General features: G+C 39.6%; 1 protein-coding gene across 4 annotated transcripts in view; it reads left to right on the top strand.

Annotated features, from left to right (window-relative positions):
• The window catches only part of LOC126474008 (uncharacterized), a 260,529-nt gene that overhangs the window by 156,115 nt on the left and 82,265 nt on the right, over window positions 1-22,149 (top strand). For 3 of the 4 annotated variants that reach the window (XM_050101397.1, XM_050101400.1, XM_050101399.1), the window contains exons 1-2: window positions 5,881-6,578; window positions 12,992-13,925. In XM_050101397.1, coding sequence (XP_049957354.1) covers window positions 6,189-6,578; window positions 12,992-13,925 — 1,324 coding nt within the window. In that variant the 5' untranslated portion in view covers window positions 5,881-6,188. Of the gene's footprint in view, window positions 1-5,880; window positions 6,579-12,991; window positions 13,926-22,149 lie in introns of those variants that run through there. The other variant, XM_050101398.1, reaches the window with a different exon arrangement.

Consider the following 22,149-nt stretch of genomic DNA (forward strand, 5'->3'; position numbering starts at 1 on the left):
ACGCCGTTTTCTTTGACGCAGCTGCGTTTTTGCGCTGACCTGAACTCAAGGCAGAATGGAGCTCACTATCCTACGATGTCTTTTCTGTCAGTTCCCCGCATTCGCAATTGCTGGTCACAGAGACGGCGTGTGGAAACTACTTTTACATGGGCATCGCTGGACTGGCACCTGAGGAACGCGGTCGTGTTGTACAGTAGGCGTGCTTGTTTCAATCGCAGCAGAGCCACTATGCAAAGCTGCCAGCTTCCTGAAAGGTATGACGTTTCCTGAAACACTAATATAACCGTTTTCATCTAGTTCACAGACCATAGCATGCCCGACATTTGCGAACTTGTACTAATGCTGTGGTTTGTCTACATTTTCAGAAAAATCCTTATTTCGAAACAACGCAAATTATTACAATTTTCTAGATTTTTAAAATTTAAAATGTTTTGTGTTTTCAATTAGACAGGCGGGGGCCAACGGATTGTGGAATAGGTCTTATCGTGCCCTCTGGCTAGACTACAAAAAGTACTCCAAATTTTAATTAATATTTTTTGGAAGTCTGCAAGTAGGTTTGAGAAACAATTTAAACAAAAGAAGCTCTGTTTATTACGTTCGAGTAAAACAAATGTATTTGTACTCTCTTAAGAAGACTCTTGTGCGAGATGACTAATGGGAATATTGAACACCGTAACCGGTGTCGACTCCGTTCCGATCGCTACCAGCTTTAGACAGCACTGTGTTCAATGAGTCTAACATGTCAACAAATGATTCCAAAATCAATTATTACACACAGAGATGTAACGTATGCGATAGGAGCCCACCCGCGAAAATAAAAATCCGACTCCCCTAAAATAAAGTGTATAACCTATCAGTTACTTACGTAACTTTAATAACACCAGGTGAAAGTAGAAATTTAATGCATTGTATTGTACAATCCCGTGTGCTATAAACAAAGGGATTAGGCGTATTTGTTCACAGTTTTCAAAGTATGAAATAAAATTATTAATGACGAAATACATCTCGGGTGAACAGTCTGGTATGAGTGTGCATAGGACACAATATTTCGGCAATCGACCACGTTGCCATCACCAGGTGCGCTGATGTACTGCATCAGTGCACTTGATGATGGCAACGTGGTCGATTGCCGAAATACTGTGTCCTATGCACACTCATACCACGATGTTCACCCGAGATTTATTTCGTCATGAAATACGCCTGGAGAAATTGAAGAATCACAAAATTATTAATACTGGTAAATATTACTAAAATTAAATACATTATAGTGACTGACACTCAGTAGCAATAAGCATAGGCCTGTACTTATAGCTGTTGTTTGATGTACTTGTACTTATTAAACCTCACAGTACTCAAACTGATCTCTATTGAAAAGGGAACATGCTTTCTCAGATGCGAAGGTACTTGACAATTTCCTGACAACAGTGGTTCTAGCTCTTTCACTTTCAATACTGAGGAGGCTGAGTGTACTAAACTTGTCTTGGTCACAGAACTCCGCAGATAGCTTGAGCTACGAAAATGAGAGTTCATCCGAAAAAACAGTAACAGGAATAGTTAAAAACAGGCCAAATTCTGTGCTTAAGTCTGGAACACTAGCAGCTATGATCGAATTCTCTATTGATGACAGTTTTGTTAAGTCAATTACAGAGTTTAATAAAACTATTTCTCTTCTCAGAGCGTTTTCCAATCCTATTATCTTGTCTGCGAATTCCCTGGATAAACCGTCCTTATATTCTTTTAGAAGAATTACTGGTCCACTGTCAATCTCTTCATCAGAAGCAGAATATAGAAATTCTGGGAAACAAATTTGAAGAAATGGTTAACATTGTACATATCCCCAAATCTGCTCTTTAACTGGGCTACAAAATGTCCAAACAGCCATTAAAACAATGGTTGTGAAAGGTATGTTTTGATACATTAGCCGCTCATCTTCACACAATTCAACAAAACTTTGTTTCAGTTTTCGAATTCTTTTAGTTTCAATTTGTGATGAAGCGTCCCATTTCTTTGTCAAAGACGTAGCTGATGACATCGCTTCTTCTTTCGATAGCGACGTAAATTATCAAATACATTCTGAACAAAAGAACATGGTTTATCGAGTTCTACATTTCCCCACTGCGTAATCTGAGTTGCTAAATTAGTATATTCTAGAATCTTTGATTGCAGCACTATCTGAAAAATGAATTCAAATTTCTGTTATTGGATTTTAGAAACAACAGCGTGTCCTCTTTCTTCCCTTTTCTTAGATATCAGTATTATTTTTGACAGAGACCAAGTACATCGCATAAGCATAACGAAGTGCTTTAAAAGACTGGTATCTCGGAGACCAACGTGTTGGGCAAAGCTTTTTTTTTTTTTTTTTAAGTACAAGAAGACACTAGAAGTTCCAGTCTTTTACTGTGACTGAAGAAAAGAGACAACGTTTCTATTGTGTCATAAAAGCACCTGACTTCTTGAATTCCACAAGCAACATCGTTAAGTACTAGATTTAAATTAAAAGCTGCACAGAGCACACATTTTTCAGTTCTTTGTCATTGTTGAATTCTTGTTCTAAGAACTTTGTATATGCCTGACATATTGGCACAACCGTCAAAACCCTGACCACGGCATTTAGTTAACAAGACTCCCTTTTCGTCTATTGCACTTAGAATTTACTTTTCTATTCCTAATGCACTTTCATATTTTATTTGACGTTAACCTCAAAAGCTTTCATTTATCCTTACGTCACAAGGCATTCTAGCGACACCATTCAAACTGTAACATATCAAACTATCTTTGTTAACTGATTTCTTTTTGTAATGTCCTGTGTTGCATTTGTAATAATAGAAATGACTGGGTAGCTTTAACGTTTGAATTGGAGGGTGGGGTTATTCTGCATGTACTTTGGTTTATTTATTAGATCCGTAATATCGGATCGTACTTTGTGAGAAGTTCGACACTTGCTAAAAGGTTTCCACTGCTTGATTTTCATATTTCGTCGATATATCCCGAAAAGCCACATTACTGGACTGAATCTATACCCGCGTCTATCGTTTTTTTTCTTACGCCACGAATTGAAAATAACGCATGCATTCAAATGTGCATGGTTAGTTTCGTGCCACACTACACTTCTGATTAGCCAACTCCAGTCTCGAACCTCCTTTCTCCAAGCGACTACGACCTCTGTTCTCCGAAGAGCCATCACGGTTTACAATAAGTAGTCATTTTTTGGTGAATAACCTAACTATTCTCTGTCTTCTCAACGTGAACTTTTCGTAATATTTAGTGGACAAAGACCTGTTTCCCTGCTTAGAATCTTTGAAAAATGGACCTGCTAGCTTATAAGGATTTGCCTCACAAATAACTTTTTAATTTCATCGTTTACATCTAACTGATAATCTGCAAGATCATTTGAATAGTCTGTGACATTAATTGGCCTCATTATATTTATGGCGATTTTATTACACTCATATTTTTCGCTTTCACTATTACTGTTATCACTTCGCTTCAGAAGCGCGCTCATTTGCGATACTGCAAATTTCTGTAACCATTGAGCTAGTACTACCACTTGGAAGAGAAAAAATTACTTATTTTCACTAATATGTATGTTTCTTTTACTAACACTCGCATTTTCTTTCTTTTTTGTGCACCGCTTAGATGTTCGTACTTAACTTTCAAAGGTTTCATTTTTCTGTAAAAGTACCTAGATAAAAAGGAAAAAAATGTTGAAGTTTAAACGGTTCAAGTCAAGTTTGAAAGACTTCACACAACTTAGCGATGCACCTACCGCTAACTTCCCGCTAATAGCTCGTCTGAACCTGAGTTGGCCGTTGACTGGTAGTCACTACACCACATCTTACCAGATAATTGACACTGTTGTCTAATAAAGGTGTGACAAAAGTGAAATGTTTAGCAAAACTCTGCATAATATCATGTCAAGTAACAAGGAAGAATTATTTTCTACCTAAACTTGATATTTTGGCACAAATTTTCATTGTTGTCAGTGTCTTGTAATAATTAATATGCCCCACTCTTGTGTAGACCGAAGATCATGCTGTAGACCTATGTTACGAGAGACAAGTATAAGCATTGTTTACACACAGCTGTGCAAAACTCAGCTCAGCGTTAACTGCTTCTTCGAAATCGTTTTGATGTATTTCCGTGCATACTTGTATTTGACTTGACCGTTTATATTATACGTATTTCTTTATTTATACGTGTATATATTTTAATGTTTTATATTCAATTTTAATCCTAATAATAATGGCATTTTATTTGCCTTTCTGTGGGCTCCCAAAAGTACCAGGCTTGCCCGCATAGCTGGCTATAGCGTTACGCCCTTGATTACACAGAAATTTCAGTGATCGCTAAGGCAGTGTATCCATGGGCGTCTGTACAAATTTTTGAGGAGGGGGGGGGGGGGGGAGCAAAGTTCTATAATTGCTGTATCTGATGTAAATAAGTAGGTCAGTTTCAAAACATGACATGCCATAGGAACTAAATTTTACAGGTGACACAAAAACTTGCTATATCCCAAAGAATTGATGCACTCTAGATTACAGGAACGTGGGCAAGTGCCCCCTCTTGTCCGTCACTTGTTATAGATCCAGTGCCACTTAACGACAGAATGTCGAAGAAAGCAATAACGGAAGTCGGCTTCACAGAAAGTGCTGCTCTTCTCTCGGCCTGCCTTTGTTGCACAGAACGGCGGCCCGGTACTTCAGCGAGCACAAAATCATTCAAAGGGGACTGATTCAAAAGGACTGAAATGAGCTCCGCAATCGAGTGACCATGTTTACCCTTTCTCATTATTTTTTGACAGAAAGTATATACTTTGCACCATAAATTGAAACTTCTGTTAATTAAACTCGCCCTTCTTACATTCACCCTTAAAAAATCCAATAAATTCGTGATACATGGGCCTCTCTGAGCAGTCCTGCTACGTGGGTAGCCATCGAATATCAGGGATGTAATAAATTACGTATGCCTCCAATAAAATTTAGTGCTTTCCATTACCTGAGCTATTCTGAATTCCTGTCGCCATCTCTTTTTGCTCGAGCGGGCGCCCATGTATAATGTGCGCCAATCGCAAATAACATTACCTTATACCGATCCATTGTTGTTTTACAACTGGGAGCCCATAGCTGTTCATTATTGCTTCAGTTAACATAGCAATAATTGTGTTGTCATACGTCCACGTGAGCAACAGTAATATAAAGTAAATACCCGGCGAAGTGAGAAAAAATTTACGATCCGTGGAAGAAAATATCCCAGATTCCGAGCTGGCAGCACAATCCCTCAATGAGACGTTTTCTACGAGATAATTATCAGTCTGATAAATGTTTGGCCGGGATCTGATGCAACTATGCTGTTTAATGCTCCGAGCAGCTCATTACTGTGGGGTAACGCTTGTACGTGGCAACATGGTAATACAATGAAACTTTGTTTTATTATTGTTTAATTAAACCGTGATTTAGCTCATATAATATGAGTTTATTTTATCGTTGTTCAATGCTCAGTTACACTAAGACTAAACTGATTTTGCTGATACAAGTTTACCTTGCTAACTTAAAGACAACTATTCTTTACACGTATAAGATTATTTTGTGGTTGTTCAGTTAAACTAAGATTAAACTGTGATTTTGCTCGTACAAGTTTACCTTGGAACATAACGACAGCTATTATTTACATGTGTACGAAGTCAATTCTCAGTGTTAAATTCCGTGTTGCCGACATCTCTACCGAGCACAATGCGCCACACGTGCGAAGTGTCCCGCCTCGGACCTCGAATTGCGTGACCTTGGACCTGACGGACGAATCAGTGTTCCCCTGCGCACGGAGTAGCTGCGCCCTGGGGCCGCTTACCGCCCTATCGATTTATTAATACGGCGGCGCGAGGGCGCGAAATGGGGGAACGAAGCGTCGCGAGCGGCACGCGAAATGTGCTGACAGCTTAGGGAAGGCGTCGGAGGGGGTCGGGGCGCATCCTGCTTCATTATGGCTTCGCACCGTCGCTGTCTGACAGGACCAACCGCGGCCAGCTGAACGCGAATAATTACGCTACTGCAGTCGACGGTAAAATGTGTCGAACAGCTGACTGCCGGCGGCGCGCCGCGACATAGCGCGCGGAACGCCGTTCCGCCCCGCAAAAGCGTACGGTTTCATATCGATCACATGCAAAGTGCGAGTTAAAAATAAGCGCGGCCGACATGAATCACGCGTATTCGGTCGTGCCGCAACCCCTTATGCCCCCGTTGCACGGGGCGGCAGACAGGTCGGACCTCAGTTGTTCTTCCGCCCCAACTAGTCCTCACGCGCCCAGGACCAAACAGTCCGCCTTCAGGCGACACATCAGGCACAAGTCGAGTCCTCCTATCAACAGGGCAAAGTTGCCGCTGCTCAACGATTGCGACTTCTACCCGTACGGAAAGCAGTCAGACCACTGGGCCATCCGAGCGAGAAACAGCGCCAATTCTAGGATCGTCGCAGTTAAAGATAACTACTACAGTGCGCCCTCTAGCGGAAACGTCATACATGTCGAAGATCGGAATATAATTACAGTTGACACTACTCACAATGATGACCAGTTCTTCGTCAAGGTATTTGTTGTGCGTTTTGCGCATTTCTCTTCTATTTCGTGTGTCATATGAAGTTTATATGCTTTTCAAAAAATGTGTATTGCCAACAGTGTCAAAATATTTTGTCCGTCGTCTGATGAGCAGCTTTGCTGATTTATTTAGCTAATATGTAAGTGATGCTATTTTGCGACCTTTTTTCTTTTCTAAGGCTGTAGTATCATTTGTTTAAGGCACTTTCCACATTAACATAATTATTTTCCTTCTACTTCTGATACTTTCTCCTATTCCTTGACGTCTTCTCACCTGGAAAATTTACTGCTTGCAAAGAAACCTTTGAGTGAACTTGAATTTCATTGACATGATAAGTGAAACTTTCCACCCCCCCCCCCCTCTCCTCTCCCCCACTACTTTCTCGCATTTTCTCTCTACCTCCATCCTCAAACACACGCTATCAAACATCACACATATTATCATCATTTTCAACATGCAGCACAACTACATAGACCTGAACACCCTTCCTTAAATTATTTTTGTCCTGCTGGCACCATTTAGCTTCATGTTTGCTTTCTACATCGTATACTGAATACAAAACCTTGTCATTCCACTTGTGTTTGCTCTTCCTTACCACCCTTCATTATTTGATAGTTTGAATAAGCGCTGTCTTCTTCAAGTCTCTGACTTTGGTCTTCAGAGAAATGTCTGTCATCCATCTTTTATGCCTCAGTATCATGTATGGACCATATCGCTATCAGCTGCTTTAATGTAAAAAAAGTGACAACTGATATATAAAAAATCATAGTCGTGTCATTATTTATCTAAATTAATGTTGTTCCTTACTGTTTTCTGTGTGTATTCTGTGCCATATATACTTTCCTTTTGTAGAATTATTCTTTTTTGTGTTGTATGTTTTTTTTTATTGTTTACACTTTTTTAAAGGCTTAAATTTTGCTTTTTGTTAAATTAGATTTTGTCACTGGTGAGCAGAACACTATAGCTTTCACATAAGCAAAGATTGTTCCTGAGACTGAATGAAGAATCTTTATTCACCACTAAACAGGCTGTATTTATTTTGACAGATGGTATACTAGAATCAATAACCCAGAAATTATTACCATTGGAAATTGTTATGACTTCACTAAGGCTTTCGATTACATGAACTTGGATATCCTCGTGCAAAAGTTTAAACATTATGGAATAGTAGATACAGGTTCGTGGTTTTTATCTTATATGCATGACTGAAAGCAACGTGTATCAGTTCCAGATTGGATCACATAGCAGTAGGCACTTGGAATAGCAAAACATGTTGTACTGCAGGATTTTATTTTGGGCTGATACATGTTCTGATATATATAAATGACCTTTCAATTTAACTGTCAGAGAATGTAAAAATTTTGTAATTTTTTGCAGACTAGTAAAGGCATAAAAAAAATACCAGTTCTCTCGATAAAATGACAGCTAATGAAATATTTGAAGAAATCAATAGCAAGTTCAAGGAAAATGGATCATCATTAAATGTTGATAAGATTCAGAACATAGCATAAAATACAGAACTACTCATTAAACTTTAAAACTCTAAAAATAGTCAACCTAAACAATGAAACATAAGTGGGTGCAAGTTCCTGCTAGATTAAGATTGTGTGCTGGACCAGAAACTAAACCCGGAGTCTTGCCTTATAAGGGCAACACTTTTACTGAAGGAACCCTCAAGGCATGATTCATGATACCCCTCACACCGTTAATGATGTCCGTGGCTCTTTCCTACTTTATGAACTTCCTACATACTTTGTGAGACTGACGTGCATGGAAGAAACAGTAGTGTAGAGAAATAGCTAGTTTATAGAATGAATTTTTCTCTCTACAGCTAAGTATGCTCTGTTTAGAAACCCCAAGCCTTGAGTTGTACCTGTATAACTCAGCCAGTACAGGTGCTGCCTGTGTGTGGAAAGGGTGTGTGGGGGGGGGGGGGGGGGCGGGGGGGTTGGAAGTTACTTGTATTACAGCCGTAATATTTTCAGAATTCAGTATGTGCTAAAAGAATCCTGCCGATATCTCTTTGAAGAACTTGGTACGCTGACAGTTCACTCCTGAAATACTTGAAAGTATCCGTTAAAGATCATCCAAAGCATGAATATAATACTAGAATGAAAAACAACCCATACAAAGGCTTCAAGGGCTTAATATCAATATGGAAAGGAGTCAGATACTGGTCCTTCATGAACCTACTGAAGAGCTATAAAGTGCGGGCCATGTGTGGGACCTTAAGGCTCAAAGAACTTTCTAATGGGCAACTCCCTTGAAGAGATCTTTGCAGAAAATCTTAAAAAAAAAATTATATATATATATATAAATATTTATATATATTTGGGTTGTAGTATAATTAATAATAACATGAAATACAATCATGTTTCACAATGTTATGTCATTAAATTCCACTTACATAAAGTGTATATTATTGTCTTCTTTCCACATCCTAGGTATCCATCTCTATGGACTGCATGAAATGTGACTAATTTAATGTGATGAGAAATTAAAATTTGTATCAGAGTGAGATTGAAACCCACATATCTTGTTTATCATGCACAGTTGCTTTAATCATCAGGCTTTCCATGCACACCTGCAAGCCTGACTAAAATTTTAAGTGTCACTGACAAGAAAGGTCAGTGATAGTGGTGCATTCTTTTTCCTTTTCTCTCTCTCTCTCTCTCTCTCTCTCTCTCTCTCTCTCTCAGTATGTTTATTACTAAGCAGATTTTCCTGATATCATTTTATGTCAATGGATTTCAGTGAATTTATGCAGTTGGCATCATAGAACTTTGCCTGCATCTGTTGACTTGGTGGAGAATATTTGATGTGTACCACTCACCCATCGTCTATGAAAACTACTCATCCACTGTTTCACATCATAGGAAATTTTGACCCATCATTGAAGAACACTGAAGCAATGGAGGTGCATGTTGATTTGGCAATAGACTAACAGGGAGTCTATTTTTCTTGTAACCTGTTCGTTATAGTATAATCAAATATTGTGGCCCTTCTGAGACCTAATTGCAATTCTCTGGCAGTGGTTGGCAACACTGCAATGCAGAGATGGCCAGATTATAGTGATAGTGTGGGAGTGCAATGTTTCAAAGACCTTGTAACCAATTAATGGCAGATGAGGAGACATAGTGACCCATGGAAACATGTTTACAAAAGGCACCATATGCTCTTTTGTACTTACTGTCCCTTGTCTTGTTCAGATTCATTGATGACCTCTTTGTGACCTGGACATACATCTCTGATAATCTCTGCTCTTTCCAAAGGCACTTCAGTACATACTCTCAAACCTGATTAACCTGGGGCTTCTCAGGCCAGGATGCTACCTTGTTGCACTTTATTCCTATCTCTGTTGACTCCGTAAAACTCATGACCGTATGAAACCCATTAATCTGTAACAGTACTGCCAATCTGAGAGTAGCCAATTATTCAGTATCAGGAGACCAGAGAATGGTGTGTCTGCAATGTAGGGTAGTAGGTATTGAGATATGCTGACAAGCTTGCCATGGCCTGAACAGCAAACAATGTTCCATCCTACTAGTCCATATACAGATCTATAATGCCATTCATTGCCATAATGCCATTGCTATTTAGCCACTGAGTACCAGTCTCTGTATCACTCAGTATCACCTATGCTTTTGAAGTTATGACCACACATTTTGCAAGAGTTTTTCCCTGTAATGTCAGAGCAGAAGATGTAATACAGATATCTCAACAGTTATTTTTAGAGCTAATCAGAGTTGGAAGTTTCCTAAATTTCTGAGATCTACATGGTCCTCATATAACTTTTTTCTGTAGAGTCCACATGATGATTAGAAAATACTTTTTTATATATAAAATCACACTTCTGGAAAGGAATAGGAATTAAATCTGTACACAGGAGAAACAGCTCTTATTCACAACCCAATTTGCTTGCACAGCACAAAATATTTTGGACTGTGTGCATTTTCCGGTCTGTATTCAGTGATTTTGCTGTCCCCCTTCTAAAAGCATGTGTAATGTACAGAGTGCAAATAATAACTGTTTTCAACATACCATAGTATTGTAGGGGACGTCGAGACAAACAATTTGATATAGGACAATTGTGATCTTTCAAGCCATGAAACCAGGTCAAATTGACTTACAAAAGCCTCTTGTGCTACAGAACAAGCACACTTTGCGAGATACTGTACTATCCTCTCACTTTCTTATGCCACCGGGTTAATAATGCATTTTCAAACTGTAAAATTAACATTTGTATAAATTTTACCTTGCAGTTTTGTGAATTTTAACAGTAAAATTAACAATTAAATCATCTTGTTTCTCTGGCCCTCTTGTTATAAAGCTACTGTGCTTGTAACAGTTGAGTTTAGATAGAATTTGGAAAGTAATTAGTTATATATTCCTGACATTGTGCCAGAATTTGGGCCATCTGCAGTGAAATAAACTCACAAGAAAAACTTCAAAAGCCAAGATCTCGAGAAAACATTTATTTTTATAACCGGTTTCAGTAAGACTATGTTACCATCTTTGGATCTGCAATGGACGTAACCAAGCTGACAGTGAAATAGGTCTACAAATCAAGTATAGCAATGTACAAAATTAATTGTCTATACACTTGGACCAATAACATATCTTATGCTCTACATATTCACATAGTCTCCTCTGTCTGTGCTATGTATCATGCCACATCATTAATACGCATGTCAACAAATGAAAACTATTGAATATCAGCATATCATATTTAAAATAAACAATATGTACAAACATAAGGATACTGCACTGAATAAAGAGTGCCCGTGCTCACACAACAGCTGACTACAGCCTCAGATGCAGAACAAAACCAGCAACTATTACATAAGCCCACAGGTGGCACTGTGGTAGTACAGTTTGGAATCATTGTGTGTAAAGCCCAGGCATGAATATACAATACCAAGTAATTGTTAATATACTAATTGGAAAAAAAAGCTTTCAAAAAACAATTATTTTATATACAAAGCATAATCCAAATCAGAAACAATAGTGGTCTTAAAATAACAAAATTTTATAAAAAGCTTTAGGAGGATCTTAAGACTCCAATTTATTAATATAGATTCACCTAGACATTGGGCGACACACTGTCATGTATCTAGGCATTATACTCTACTGATAGTCGTGTACTATATAAGATATAATAAGAGTATATACTGTCATTTCTTCACATGGAATCTGAATAGTTAGTAGATTTAGTTTCTGAGACTGTCATTCTAAACACAAATTTGACAATTTAGTGTGTGCTTATAAATGTATGTTGAAGAATTTGAAAAATGTTTGGGTTGATTACTTACTGTATATGTCATAAACTTATTATATAAACCAGTTTTACTTGTTATATAATGAAGTCTCTTAAGATTTCCCTAAAACTTTTTATAAAAATTTGTTTGTTGCATGATTACTACGGTTTCTGATTCAGAATATGCTTTGTACATAAATATGGTTTTTTGAAAGCTCTTTTTTGCAGTTAGCATGTTAACAGTTACTTGGTATTAGATATTCATGCCTGAGCTTTACACACAATGCTTCCAAATTGTACTACCACAGTGCTACCTGGTGGGCTTATGGAATAGCTGTATTACCCTGCATCTCAGACTGTAGCCAGATGTTGTGTGAGCATGAGCACTTGTGTTCAGGACATTATTCTTTTGTTTGTACGTACTGTTCATTTTAAATTTGCATGCCAGTATCCAGTTATTTTCATGATGTTCACGTGTGTATCTGTGATGTGATACAATATGCAGCATAGATAGAGGAGATTATGTAAATTTGTAGAGCATAAAGTGTGTTACTTTTCAAAGTGTGTGGAAAATTAATTTTGTACATTGTTATACTTGACTTGTAAACCTATAACCCTGTCATCTTGGTTCTATCCATTGCAGATCCAAAGATGACAATGTACTTTTAGCAAAACCAGTTGTTATAATAAATGCTTAATTGGTGATCTTGGCTTATTGCAGTTTCTCCTCTGAGTTTAAGTAATTAGCATGTTCAAAAGCCTTTCCTTTTGTTACCATTACAAGAAAGGTTTATGTTAATGAAAATCGGTGGCATAAGATAGCAGGAGGATATTAAAAATTTTGCACTCTGCACTTGTGCTGTAACTTAGGTGACTCTTGAAGTTGTTTGCTGGCTTGATGGACAAGTGGTATTGTATCAAATTGTCCCTCTTATCTTGACTTACACCTACATGATACATTGTAAGCAGTTATCATCTATGCCCTGTATATTCACATGTCCTTAGAATATTTTTAGCATTAAATTGTGACTCTTTATACTACCTGTTTTATTGGCAATTAAGACTCAATATATATTACATATTTTGTATCTTTACCAATAATCACCATTCTCACTGACAAACATGTTTTTGTTTTTATCACTTTTAGGTGAATGCCAGTAGGTTTGCAAAATGCAACACCAGGAGTACAAGTGATAAGAGACATCGGCAGATATATCCTAAAGATGATGACTACACCCTACAAGAAGAAAGACCTTCTAAATGCCACATTTTTCAAAAAGAAACTGTGGTACCTCAAAAATGTGAAAGAGAAGAAGCAGAACCACCATTCGTAAAAGAACAACACATGAGAGCAGATCTGCATGATGAAATGGTAACTGAACCTGGTAGCACAATGACTGAATATGGAGACAAGCCACAGATAACACATCACACAAAAACAGAAAAACATATCATGGTCAGAAGTTCAGTAGAAGACTTGGCAAAAGATGAAGAGGGTGACGCACAGCTTGAAGTAGAGGCATACAGCACTGACAATGCAAGTTTGAAAAGTGGACACTACACAAGTACTCGTTCTGTTGAAGTCCAGGTATCCCCTTCACCACAGTACCGCTTAAGGTTTCTACCAATCTGTGGTTGTACTGCTGATGAGAGTGAATGGGAGTTTTGCCAGTGTTGTTTCATCATTAGACTGGTGGGTCGGTGGGCATTCTCCCAGTGTGGTTTGGGAATATTATTAGTGATATGGGCATTGTTAGGGGCAGCTGCATTCCACAGTACTGAAGGTCCGCATGAAGAGCAACAGGCACTGGACCTGATTGCAGCACGTAGTTGCTATGAAAGACAGCTATCTACAGAGCTACAGCACTTGGTGGGAGCAAAACATACAGTCAAAGCAATGGCTGGCACTGACCAGCCATTGGATCCTGCTTGGCAGGAAACTATTAGTGCTTCCTTCAAATCGTATGAAAATCGTATGCTAGCAGCAGTGAAAGAGGGCTATGGAGAAGGAGGTGGTGGTGGCAGGATTTGGAGCTATGCTGGTTGCCTGCTTTTTGCTGTATCCCTTCTGACAACTTTGGGTAAGTTACTTATTATTTCAAATGAAAAGTCTTTGCATGTGGATGAGGGCAAAAAAATAAAAGATCCCAATGTATTAGTTGTCTATGAAAGACTAACTGAGGAAGTCTCAGTAATATTTATTATTAAGTTGTGGCATGAAATGATGAGAATGTATTTTACTTTGGAGATATATAGGAGAACTAAGAAAAGCACTGTGCACAGATTAGAATTTGAGACTGTAAGGTCTGGTTTTTCAGAAATTTTAATGAAACAATACCAGCACAAAATTTTAATGCAAATTGTCTAGTGAAACATCTGAGAGAGTATCTCAGAGGAAATGGCATTTACTCAGTAACTTAGAATAGATTAAAATTGGAAGTTTCATAGTCAGTGCAGCAAGGAGGGTGTTCCAGAATTGCTCACTGTATTTCCTCACATTTTTCCCTTGTTAAAGCAGCAAAGTGTGACTGTGAATTGTCACACAAAAGAATCACAGTAGTAGTTGAGTTCTTTAGTGAATATGGCTTTAGGATTTCCATAGCTTATTCCTTTCACTGAAATTATTTTGGAATAATTTATGGGCTGATCTGCAGTAAGACCCTATGCATCATGATGATGTCTGACATGATGCTTGTCCGTGGTCTTCTTTGGTAGGGTACATTTTCCACAGTTACCCTCCCTGCCACATAAGTTTCATGCCATTCATACACTTGGGTGTCTTTGAAAGTGCTTCTTTCCCAAAGTGTGCATGGGGTCTCCTAAAAATTTCCACTGATTTGGTGCTTTCTTTAATGGGAAATTTGATGACTATGCACTGTCCAACAGACTTGTACCTCTTACTCACACATGGTGGTCTGACTTGAGCGTTAATGTCACACTAATTGTGGCATCACAATGCTATTCCAGACGTCCCCATCACTATACGTTTTCATCCACTACCACAGCCATCAGATTTAATTTCGATTCTTATTTGATATGCGCTTATATCTTTGAGTTATAGACTGGTTGTAAATATAAAGGAAGGTTTAAATAAGGTGGTAGAAACATTTGTAGCCACCAGGATTACTTCTTTTGAATAGTTTGATTATTTCCGTTGTCTACTTAGTACCTGTTCCAGTGAAGCTCCATGTCTTTTTTGTCACAGATTACAGATGTATTATTAGCATTTACAAATAAACCATTGATCATGTACATGATATGGGTTTCATCAAGTATATACACATAACAAGTAAACAAATTTGCATACACAAATGATAAATATATGAGGTGCGTGAAAAAAGTAATGAGACTGATTTTTTAATCTCCTCAAGTTTTTTAATTTTTTTCAAACGATGATGATGTCACCTTGAAAGTGGTTCACATCAGTTGCTATACACCAGCAGAGTCATTGTTCCAGTCTTGGTAACAATGCTGGAAAGCTTCAATTGGTAGGGTCTTTAACAAGTCAGTCATGTTCTTCTGAATGACCTCCAGAGCCTGAAAATGATGTCCTTTTAAGACATTTTTCAATTTTGGGGTAAGAAAAAAGTCACAAGGCCTCATACTATGTTAATAGAGGGAGACGCGGGAGGGGGGAGGGGGGGTGGGGGGTGTGCGGAAGGCTGTGGAATAACAGAACAGGAATGCCTTTTGAGGTCCAAAAATTCTGTGATGGAAGTGGCTATGTGACATAAGGCATTGTCCTGATGCAGCATCCACCTGCCTCCAGTGTCCAGTCTCACTTGATTCACCGTCTTCCAGAGTCTTTCAAGGACATCTTTGTAAAACATTTGATTGACAATTTGTCCTGGAGGACCAAATTCTCTATGTACAGTACCCCTACTGATACAAAACCAAATCAGCAATGTTTTATCTTTGATTTGTTCTTTCAAGCTTGTGTCAGTCAAGGAGATGTCTCAGTGGGCCACTCCTCACTTAGCCACTTTCTCTCAAGACTGTACTCCAAAATCCAGAATTCATCACCTGTGATCACACGACTGAACCATTCATGGTCACTGACATTCCTCTTAAGCAGATCAACACGTTTCTTCAATTTTTCTTGTGCTCAGGTGTGAGGTTTTTAATATCAGTTTGCTCTCACAAAAACATGGACACATTTGTTGACATTTTTGTCTTTTTTTTGAAGATGAAGGCCTCCCAGAGTGAGGTTCATCTTAAATGCATTCTCAGCCTTCCAAAAATGATTTGTGCTGCCAAAAAACTAGTGCTCTTGATAAGAAGTGTTCCCCATTGACCTGTTTCAACTTTTGAAGGTCACACTTGTGGGTTCCCCAAGTTATGACAAAACTTGATGGCATAGCACTGCTCTAAAGTCTACTGTTCCACATAACTAAAACACAACTTCATTGATGGTGCACTCAAAAATAACTAGATGGCTGTGCGGAGCTTAAACTCAGACTTAGCATCTGGAAGGAATGAACACTTTGATTTACTCAAGTAGAAAAACACACCATTGCCCAGTGTTGTCTATCTGTCTGCTTCACGTCTGCTGTGCAGCGAGCTACCTTAATTTAAGTATTAACAGTATTTTTCTTACTTGTCACTTCTTCTTCCGTGTGTATTTGCTTTTAGGAAGCTTTAATTGCCGAGTGCTATTAATAGTTCATAGATTTCGTGTTTGTTTTGAATACAGTCAGAGAGTCCCTTTAGTCAACCATAGTGCCAGTAGTGCTAGTGTTTGTTTTCAATACAGTCCATAGAAAGGTAGTGCTATTTTCATTGTTTTCCACAAGAAGTGCCTAGCAACCACAGTTTAGTTAATAAACAGCCGCCTTTAGTGAATTAGCAGTCTAGTTAAAGGTTGATTAACTCTCTTCAGTAAATTGATTCCTTAGGATGGATAGGATGTGTGACTGCTGTGTACGGACGCAGGAGGAGCTGGCCACTGTTCGCGAACAGCTGAGCATGTTGATGGCCGCGGTCAGCCGTCTTCAGGCTGCTGCCTCGGAGTGTAGCGGCAGTGGGGAGTCTGGTGCGTCGCAAGGTACACCCCAGGTGTTACATGCTTCACCCACTGTCCCTGCTGTCGAGACATCTTCGCGTGTACTGGGTGCGGTTGGGCCACCCTCTCCCCAAGGGGAGTGGCGGGTTCAGCAGCGTTCGCGGCGCACGAGGCGGAGGGTCAATGTGGAGGCTGGCCGTGTGGCATCGCCCGCTCTGCCTGTGAGTGGACATGTGGCTGCTCCTTCAGCAAGGTCCGAGCAGGCACACGGGGGGAGGGGATTATTAGTTATTGGGAGCTCCAACGTTAGGCGGGTGATGGAGCCCCTTAGGGAAATAGCGGGAAGGTCGGGGAAGAAGGCCAGTGTTCACTCTGTCTGCTTGCCGGGGGATCTCATCCGAGATGTGGAGGAGGCCCTACCGGCGGCGATAGAGAGCACTGGGTGCACCTGACTGCAAATTGTTGCTCATGTCAGCACCAGTGACTCCTGCCGTCTGGGTTCAGAGGTCATCCTCAGTTCGTACAGGTGGTTGGTGGAATTGGTGAAGGCGGAAAGCCTCGCTCGCAGGGTGAAATCAGAGCTAACTATTTGTAGTATCGTTCCCAGAACCGATCGCGGTCCTCTGGTTTGGAGCCGAGTGGAAGGCTTAAACCAGAGGCTCAGACGATTCTGTGGAGATCTGGGGTGCAAATTTCTCGACCTCCGCTATCGGGTGGAGAAATGTAGGGTCCCCCTGAATAGGTCAGGCGTGCACTACACACCAGAAGTGGCTACAAGGGTAGCGGAGTACGTGTGGAATGCACATGGGGTTTTTTTAGGTTAGATACTTCCCTCCCTAGGCCCAACAAGACGCCTCCTGAGATGCGGCAAGGTAGGAGTAGGCAAAATGCAATATCAATGTGCTAATAGTAAACTGCAGGAGCGTCTACAGAAAGGTCCCAGAACTGCTCTCATTAATAAACGGTCACAACGCCCATATAGTACTAGGGACAGAAAGTTGTCTGAAACCAGACGTAAACAGTAATGAAATCCTAAACTCAGATTGGAATGTATACTGCAGAGACAGGCTGGACAGTGAAGGGGGAGGCGTGATTATAGCGATAAGAAGTGCAATAGTATCGAAGGAAATTGACGGAGATCCGAAATGTGAAATGATTTGGGTGAAGGTCACGGTTAAAGCAGGCTCAGACATGGTAATTGGATGTCTCTATAGGCCCCCTGGCTCAGCAGCTGTTGTGGCTGAGCACCTGAAGGATAATTTGGAAAATATTTCGAGTAGATTTCCCCACCATGTTATAGTTCTGGGTGGAGATTTTAATTTGCCGGATATAGACTGGGAGACTCAGACGTTCATAACGGGTGGCAGGGACAAAGAATCCAGTGAAATTTTTTTAAGTGCTTTATCTGAAAACTACCTTGAGCAGTTAAACAGAGAACCGACTCGTGGTGATAACATATTAGACCTTCTGGTGACAAACAGACGCGAACTATTTGAAAAAGTTAACGCAGAACAGGGAATCAGCGATCATAAAGCGGTTACGGCATCGATGATTTCAGCCGTAAATAGGAATATTAAAAAGGGTAGGAAGATATTTCTGTTTAGGAAAAGTGACAAAAAGCAGATTTCAGAGTACCTGTTGGCTCAACACAAAAGTTTTGTCTCAAGTACAGATAGTGTTGAGGATCAGTGGACAAAGTTCAAAACCGTCGTACATAATGCGTTAGATGAGTATGTGCCAAGCAAGATCGTAAGAGATGGAAAAGAGCCACCGTGGTACAACAACCGAGTTAGAAAACTGCTGCGGAAACAAAGGGAACTTCACAGCAAACATAAACATAGCCAAAGCCTTGCAGACAAACAAAAACTACGCGAAGCGAAATGTAGTGTGAGGAGGGCTATGCGAGAGGCGTTCAATGAATTCGAAAGTAAAGTTCTATGTACTGACTTCGCAGAAAATTCTAAGAAATTTTGGTCTTATGTCAAAGCGGTAGGTGGGTCAAAACAAAATGTCCAGACACTCTGTGACCAAAATGGTACTGAAACAGAGGATGACAGACTAAAGGCCAAAATACTAAATGTCTTTTTCCAAAGTTGTTTCACAGAGGAAGATTGCACTGTAGTTCCTTCTCTAGATTGTCGCACAGATGACAAAATGGTAGATATCGAAATAGACGACAGAGGGATAGAGAAACAATTAAAATCACTCAAAAGAGGAAAGGCCTCTGGACCTGATGGGATACCAGTTCAATTTTACACAGAGTATGCGAAGGAACTTGCCCCCCTTCTTGCAGCGGTGTACCGTAGGTCTCTAGAAGAGCGTAGCGTTCCAAAGGATTGGAAAAGGGCACAGGTCATCCCCGTTTTCAAGAAGGGACGTCGAGCAGATGTACAGAACTATAGACCTATATCTCTAACGTCGATCAGTTGTAGAATTTTGTAACACGTATTGTGTTCGAGTATAATGACTTTGCTAGAGACAAGAAATCTACTCTGTAGGAATCAGCATGGGTTTCGAAAAAGACGGTCATGTGAAACCCAGCTCGCGCTATTCATCCACGAGACTCAGAGGGCCATAGACACGGGTTCACAGGTAGGTGCCGTGTTTCTTGACTTCCACAAGGCGTTCGATACAGTTCCCCACAGTCGTTTAATGAACAAAGTAAGAGCATATGGACTATCAGACCAATTGTGTGATTGGATTGAGGAGTTCCTAGATAACAGGACACAGCATGTCATTCTCAATGGAGAGAAGTCTTCCGAAGTAAGAGTGATTTCAGGTGTGCCGCAGGGGAGTGTCATAGGACCGTTGCTATTCACAATATACATAAATGACCTTGTGAATGACATCGGAAGTTCACTGAGGCTTTTTGCGGATGATGCTGTGGTGTATCGAGAGGTTGTAACAATGGAAAATTGTACTGAAATGCAGGAGGATCTGCAGCGAATTGACGCATGGTGCAGGGAATGGCAATTGAATCTCAATGTAGACAAGTGTAATGTGCTGCGAATACACAGAAAGATAGATCCTTTATCATTTAGCTACAAAATAGCAGGTCAGCAACTGGAAGCAGTTAATACCACAAATTATCTGGGAGTACGCATTAGGAGTGATTTAAAATGGAATGATCATATAATGTTGATCGTCGGTAAAGCAGATGCCAGACTGAGATTCATTGGAAGAATCCTAAGGAAATGCAATCCGAAAACAAAGGAAGTAGGTTACAGTACGCTTGTTCGCCCACTGCTTGAATACTGCTCAGCAGTGTGGGATCCGTACCAGATAGGGTTGATAGAAGATATAGAGAAGATCCAACGGAGAGCAGCGCGCTTCGTTACAGGATCATTTAGTAATCGCGAAAGTGTTACGGAGATGATAGATAAACTCCAGTGGAAGACTCTGCAGGAGAGACGCTCAGTAGCTCGGTAGGGGCTTTTGTCAAAGTTTCGAGAACATACCTTCACCGAAGAGTCAAGCAGTATATTGCTCCCTCCTACGTATATCTCGCGAAGAGACCATGAGGATAAAATCAGAGAGATTAGAGCCCACACAGAGGCATACCGACAATCCTTCTTTCCATGAACAATACGAGACTGGAATAGAAGGGAGAACCGATAGAGGTACTCAAGGTACCCCCCGCCACACACTGTCAGGTGGCTTGCGGAGTATGGATGTAGATGTAGATGTAGATGTAGATAACTTTTCTCCACACCTTGTACATAACATATTAAAGATACAACACAACAGACAATATTAATAACTGAATGGGGAAATAAAGACAATAAACAAGATATAACAGTGTACTGTAATAATTATACTGATATACAGCTATCTAGTTAAGAAAAGAGTTGTCAGTACATAATTACAAACGAAACTTTTAGCTGTAGTTACCTGTATTGCTGATTGCTTAAATGTCTTAGTGGACAGGAAGATATTCAGTGCTCAGAGATGAACACTCATAAATAGTGCGCCGGCCGGAGTGGCCGAGTGGTCCTAGGCACTACAGTCTGGAACCGTGCGACCGCTAAGGTTGCAGGTTCGAATCCTGCCTCAGGCATGGATGTGTGTGATGTCCTTTGGTTAGTTAGGTCTAAGTAGTTCTAAGTTCTAGGGGACTGATGACCTCAGATGTTAAGTCCCATAGGGTTCAGAGCCATCATAGATAGTGGAAATGAACTTGACCACACAAGAAACACATAATGCAAACTGTTGTGTGCATAATTAATAGACATGTGAATAAAAAAATTTATTATAAAATGCAGACTGACAACAACAAGGAAAGCATTACTGAAGGAGAAATTTGTTAACATTGAACATAAATGTAAATTTTAGGAAGTCTTTTCTGAAGGTATTTGTCTGGAGTGCAGCCTTGTACAGGAGAGAAATGTGGACAATAAACAGTTCAGACAAAATGGCTGGATTGTAGATCTAATGAGGAGTTACTGAACCCAATTGGGAGAAAAAGAATTTCATGGCACAACTTGAGTAGAGGAAGAGATCAGTTGATAGCACATATCCTTAGGCACCAAGGACTCATTCGGTAATGGAAGGGAATCGAATTTGAATTGAATTGAATTTTATTTGATCCTGTAAGATTACATTGTTTACAGTAAATGTACGTGTAATATAGGACATGTCAAAGTATTAACATTCATTATCACTTATTTTTCTACACCTTTAGCTTACATTTTTACATCATTGATAATGAATAACAATATATACAAATTTAATGGTATAAGTATTCTGCAACACTGTAAAACTCTTTTTCAATGAGATAGTCTTTGAGTTTCCTTGAAAAGTCATTGTGAAGTACACTATCTTGCAGGTTTTTAGGCAGACTTCTTAGTAGTCTGGTATCAGAGTACTGGGGTCCTTTTTCTAGCATTGCCAGTCTGTGGGGTATGCTCTGTACATCATCCTTCCTTCTTGTATTGTGGGTGTGTACACTAGCATTTGCAATCCATTCCTCACTACCTTTTGTGATGGACATTATTGTTTCGTATATATAAAACGATGAATACCCAAATTCTTGAAACAGTTTCTGTACGTTTCAGAGGTCTTTCTTCTTTAAATGGTCCTAATTATTATTATTATTATTATTTTTTTGTTGTGAACACTCGTTTTGTCTCTTGTTTGTTTGAGTTTCCCCACACAGTCACTCCATACTGTAAGTATTGTTCGAAAAGTCCATGATACACTGTACACAGAAGGCTTTTGTCTGAATACTGATAGCTGCATCATTAAGAATATGACAGAGCTCAGTTTCTTACAGACATTATTAATGTTTTTTTTTTTCCATTTCA

Source organism: Schistocerca serialis, chromosome 4 (genome assembly GCF_023864345.2).
Source record: "Schistocerca serialis cubense isolate TAMUIC-IGC-003099 chromosome 4, iqSchSeri2.2, whole genome shotgun sequence".
Taxonomy (NCBI): Eukaryota; Metazoa; Arthropoda; class Insecta; order Orthoptera; family Acrididae; genus Schistocerca; species Schistocerca serialis.